General features: G+C 45.9%; 1 protein-coding gene across 1 annotated transcript in view; it reads right to left on the bottom strand.

Annotated features, from left to right (window-relative positions):
* Positions 1 to 304: 304 nt before the first annotated feature.
* Positions 305 to 5,883, bottom strand: part of ercc6l (excision repair cross-complementation group 6-like) — a 6,366-nt gene continuing 787 nt past the window's right edge. The window contains exon 3 of the mRNA XM_031839165.1: positions 305 to 4,278. Coding sequence (XP_031695025.1) covers positions 663 to 4,278 — 3,616 coding nt within the window. The 3' untranslated portion in view covers positions 305 to 662. The remainder of the gene's footprint in view (positions 4,279 to 5,883) is intronic.

The raw sequence follows: 5,883 nt of genomic DNA, 5'->3' as shown, positions 1-5,883 counted from the left end.
ATGAGATTATATTTAACAGCTGAATATCTTTGTTTTACTGTTGAAGATGTCGTTTATTTTGGGGAATCTTGAAGGAAATTTATTTGATATTTTAGAAACAAAATAATTTATATAAGACTAAAAATTAACCTGCAGATTAATTGAAGATGTAAATTATTTTTATCTGCAGTAACAATGATCAATTTAGAAAACTAGGACTCAAAACAGAAATATATTATATATTTAAAATTATATTTGAACTTTTTCAGCAAGATACAATAAATAAAACAAGAACATGTTACAAAATAAATATTTTTCCTTTAAAATCTATATCGTGACTTAATTATTGAATAATTTAAAAAGGTGTTTCAGGAATAATGAAGATATATATTTAGAAATCTTCTGCATGTTGGTCCCAACCCAAAGACATCAAATGAAATGTAGATTTATACAAAAATTACTAGAACAATTGTATTTAAACTTGTTTACAGTACAAGTTTATTTTTTTAAATCAACAGATAAGAAGAAACCCATCACCGTTTCATCATCATGATAAAATAAAAAATTTAACACAGATTCCATGCAACATAAACATCTTTAATATCTCCTCCCCACGTTCTCTCTGTACAGTTACTTCATTAATTTAACAAATGTGCAAATCTAAATCACCAACAGACTTCTGGTTAGCTTCTCTGACTCAGCTGCCGGTACAGCTGGATGGTCATCAGCTGGACTTCAGGGTCTCCAGGTTTCATGTCGATGGCTCTCAGGAACAAGTTCAACGCCTCGTCCAGCTTCCCTTCACAGCTCCTCTCCTTTCCTCTTCTCACCAGCGAGATGAAGGATTCCTCCTCAACCTTATTGCTCACTTCCTGTGACTCCTCCTCTTCCTCCTCCATGGTATTGCTCACTTCCTGTCCAGACTCCTCCATGTTATTGCTTACTTCCTGTCCAGACTCCTCTTCCTCCTCCATGCTATTGCTCACTTCCTGTCCAGACTCCTCTTCCTCCTCCATGCTATTGCTCACTTCCTGTCCAGACTCCTCCTCCTTGTTATTGCTTACTTCCTGTCCAGACTCCTCTTCCTCCTCCATGCTATTGCTCACTTCCTGTCCAGACTCCTCCTCTTCCTCTGAGTTTAATGTCTCTCCCACCGTATCCTCCAGCTGAAGCTCATCACGAGTTGAACAAATGATTTCCTCTTCGTCCGGCTGCCTCCCTGAAACCTCATCGTCTTCTTCTTCATCAGTCATGTCGGTGTCTTCAATCATGGACATGATGAAGGACCGGCGTGAGGCCACGGAGGCGTTTCCTCCAACGCTCTTTCTCGACCGGAGAGGGGCGGGGCCTGATTTAGGCGTGGAGGCTCCGAGAATCTTGAAGGAGTTGTTGTGCTGACCCCGATCGCTGTCCTCGTCTTCACTTTCATAAATCACCGCTGCTCTCTTCTTCTTGGTGGCCACAATGGAGTCGTCCATGGACTGGTCCATCTCAGAGGCCTTACTGAGACTGAGTTTTTCTTTATGTTGACTATCAGAAAGGGATTTATAAACGTCAAAACTGCCCTCCATCTGCAGCTGTGACAGCAGCTTCCTCTCCTCCTCTTCGGTCTCTTGATGATCCAGAACTTCCCGGTCCGATAAGTCACTTTCTTCAAGCTGTAAGTTGAAGTTGCCCTCAAAGGATTCCAGTCCTGAGCTGACTCTGGACTCCATCTTAGGATCCAAATCCAGCTTCAGGACTGAAAGTCTTTTGTTCTGCAGAGGAGCGAAGTCTTCATCACCGGCTGTGACGTACGGCTCAGACATTACCAAAGAGTCCTCAATCACCTCCTGAGGGGAGGCGTCCTCCTCCTCTTCTATGGAGCTCCTCTCACGCTTGACGGACGGGGGTTTCGGGGAATACAGGTTCTGGTCTGGAAGCTCGTCTCGGCTTCCTTCTAGAACAACGGGTTGTTCTTCGGACATACTCTCATCTACGGTGAGATCAATAACCGGGCTACCATTCTGTTGGACGCACTCCTTGTCAGAACCAGACTGGTCCAACTCCACAACAATGGGTGACTCATTGAATTTGCGGTCGGGCTGTGGAAAGGACGGACTTGGTCTTGGATTCTTTTTCTTGTGAGACTGCTCCCTGTTGTTGTTGGACTCTGGTTGTCTGAGCCAGGCCGGCTCTGTGCTGGACGCCATGCTCTCCGCCAGCTGCATCTGCAGCTCCGACTCAGCCTTCATCAGGTCCTGGGCCTTCTGGACCCGCCCCTCGATGTAGTGGTGCGCCTCCTGGTCCTCCGGCGCCTCGTCGTCGTGGTTGACGTCGAGGGAGAACATGAGGTCGTGATCGGAGATCCCAAACATCTCCATGGCGTGGAGGTGGGCGATGTGCTCGTCCAGTTCGGGGTCCGTCCGCCGGTGTCTGGAGTGCAGCTCTTGGAGCTGCAGCTGCGTAGACGAAGACCGTGTGTCCTCCAGGATGAAGAGCTCCTTCAAGTCTTGCCTGCTGAAGTAACGAAACGGGTTCTTCTTGTCCCCAGTGCTCTGCTGGATGAGGGAGTCCTTGAAGACCTGCCGTCTGTAGATCTTCTCCTCCACCGTGCCGCAGGTGATCAGCCTGTAGATGACCACGTTTTCAGTCTGTCCGATGCGGTACGCCCTGTCCACAGCCTGGGCGTCCGTCGCCGGGTTCCAGCTGGGATCGTAGATCACAACTCGATCGGCTGCCGTCAAAGTGATACCGACTCCTCCGACCTGGGTGGTGAGGAGGAAGACGGAGTAGCTTCGGTCCTTCTGGAAGCGAGTGATGAGCCGCTCTCGCTCTGCGATCTGAGTAATCGTCCCGTCCAGCCTCATCACCTTGAAGCCTCGGTTGCCCAGGATGCGTTCGATGATGTCGAGCACCTTCCTGTAATGAGCGAAGACCAGCGTTCGGTGGCCTTCTTCTCTGAGCCTCTCGAGAAGAGCGAACAGAAAGACCAGTTTCCCGGACTCTGATATCAAGGTGTCGTCGGGGACGTTGGCGATGCTTCCTGGGTCCACCTCCACGTTGCCGTTCTGCTGACCTTCAGCTCTACTTTCCTCCAAGCCCAGCTTAGCTATGGCTGCAGCAGAGAACAGTCTCGGGTGGTCGCACAACTTTTTCATGATGTTGAGTTCGGCCAGAGGCGATCTGGTCGTCATGAGCAGCTCCTTGATGTGGTCCAGAGAGATGAACTGCCTGTAGATGTCCTCCTGGACGGCGCTCAGGTAAGTCCAGACAATCAGGTCGTTCTTCCTCTTCAGCGTCGGCATGACGGCTCCGGAGTCTTTCGGAGGTTTTGGGACTCGGCTGTCTTTGCCTTCCTGTTGTTCCCGGTCTATTTTGTTCTTCTGCACTTCTGCTTTTGTCCTGCGGAGGAAGTAGGGTTGTATTATGGCCATGAGGTTCTCGGACATCCGAGACCCGAGAGCCTTTTCCCCTGGAGTGGCGTCCTTCTCTCTGGCCCGGGTGATGGGGTTCTCGTACTCGGTTTTAAATGTTTTAGCTGTCCCCAGGAGAGTGCCGTGGCACGCAAAGTCAAAGAGAGCCCACATTTCCTTCAGGTTGTTCTGGACCGGCGTGCCGGTGAGAAGAACGCGGTTTTTCGACGGTATGGCGTAGGCACTTTTGGCCGATTTGGTGGACGTGTTCTTTATCTTGTGCGCCTCATCCAGGATCACGTAGTCCCACGTGAACTCTCTGCCGTTGTACGACGACAACTGCTGCCAGTTATTCATGATCATAGTGTACGTGGTGATGACGACGCCGCTCCTCCTCTGGACCTTCTCCAGATTCCCGGTCCTCACTTTGCCGGTGCCGTGAAACTCCTTGACCCTCATGCCGGGAGCCCACTTGGCGAACTCCTTGGTCCAGTTGGTGATGAGTGACGTGGGCATGACCAGCAGAGTGTGCTTCGCCAGCTCGTTGTCGTACATCCCGGAGAGGAACGAGATCACCTGGATGGTTTTACCGAGGCCCATGTCGTCCGCCAGGATCCCCCCTTTACGCCCGTCTCTGTGCAGACCGTACAGGAAGGCCACTCCGTCCCTCTGGTAGTCGTAAAGCTTGTCGTACAACTCTTTGAAAAGCATCAACCCGCTGCCGTTAACGTCGACAAAGTCGTCGTCTTCTTCCTCCGACTCGTCCTGAGAAAGATGGTCCTCGATCTTCTTTATCCTGCTTTCAAGCTTCTCGCTCTGCCGGATGTCGTTCGCCAGTTTGAAGAACTTCAGCGCTTTCTTCATGTCTCCTTGTCTGCCGACGTCTTTACCATCTTGAATTAGTCTGAAGGGAAGAAACAGACATCAGTGGGTTATTAATAAAGACAATCATTAGTTCTGGTGCAGTTTGGTCCATTCTGGCTGTGACTTCTACTGCACAAAACAACTTGGTTACTTGTTTTAACTTTCAAACTAAAGTTTAGAATAACAATATCTGTTTTGTGATCTTCATCAACTTTAAAAGGCAAACAAGTCGGTAGAAATAAGGTAAATTTGTGTCACTTTCATATTAACGTATGTGACTAAAACAATGTTCTTATTAAAATCATTTAAACACTTTTGTGTAACATTAAACAGCTGGTAACGTTAGCAGCACCGCTAACGGCTAACCAACAGGAGGAGAGCTAGTAACGTTAGCGGCACCGCTAACGGCTAACCAACAGGAGGAGAGCTAGTAACGTTAGCAGCACCGCTAACGGCTAACCAACAGGGGGTTCACTTCAGTTACATTATGATGCCTTCAGGCTCTGCTCAGTGAACATGAGTACTGGCTGATGAAGGTACATTATAACGTTATCATGATGTGTTCACATGTCATCTGTAAAATGTAGTTTTGGTGATAAACTTGAATAAAACCAGTAGTTTGAAGATGTTTTCACATGAATATAAAATAGATATTAGAGATGAATTATGAGCTGTTTAACTTCTAACACGAGCTCTAAGAACATTATTATACTTCATTAATGATTACATTACATTACAGTCATTTAGCAGACGCTTTTATCCAAAGCGACTTACAATAAGTGTATTCAACATAAGTATTCAAGAGAACTACTAGTCACCAGAAGTCATAAGTGCATCTCCTCTAAACAAGCGTCTGAGAGCATAAACCAGAGCAGACGTACAGAAACAAACTAGTATGAATACAGTAAGTGGTGAGGGAAGGCTCAGGTAGTACTTCTTGAGTTTTCAGCCTGATGAAAGACGGGCAGCGACTCTGCTGTCCTGACGTCAGTTCATTCCACCACTGTGGTAATAATGATGATACAAATATAATCTTTTATTTCCTAATCATTTAAATTTTGTGTTTTTATGAAGAAAAAAACAATAAATTAAAATAATAAAGTAAAAGTATAACATTTATTATTTTTGATGGTTTACTGACTTCAGAGCGTTAAAATGATTTTTATAATAAATATTGTGGATCCTTGTAGACCAGCTGATGTAACCAAACATCAAAGAGATCTGTATCTCTGAATAATGATCATTAATGATCAATAATTAGTATCCTTTTTAATTTTGTGCTAATCTGATCCGTGAGTTTTATGATCCATTCTTCTTCTATTCTTCAGTTCATTTAGTAGTTTAATAGAATGCAGACGCAGTTTAATAGGATGCAGACGCAGTTTAATAGAATGCAGACGCAGTTTAATAGGATACAGACGCAGTTTAATAGAATGCAGACGCAGTTTAATAGGATGCAGACGCAGTTTAATAGGATACAGACGCAGTTTAATAGAATGCAGACGCAGTTTAATAGGATGCAGACGCAGTTTAATAGGATACAGACGCAGTTTAATAGGATACAGACGCAGTTTAATAGGATACAGACGCAGTTTAATAGGATGCAGACGCAGTTTAATAGGATGCAGACGCAGTTTAATAGGAT

The sequence above is a fragment of the Anarrhichthys ocellatus genome, unplaced genomic scaffold (assembly GCF_004355925.1).
Source record: "Anarrhichthys ocellatus isolate YVR2014 unplaced genomic scaffold, GSC_Weel_1.0 scaffold1351, whole genome shotgun sequence".
Lineage (NCBI taxonomy): Eukaryota > Metazoa > Chordata > Actinopteri > Perciformes > Anarhichadidae > Anarrhichthys > Anarrhichthys ocellatus.
This window is presented reverse-complemented; position numbering and strand designations above follow the sequence as displayed.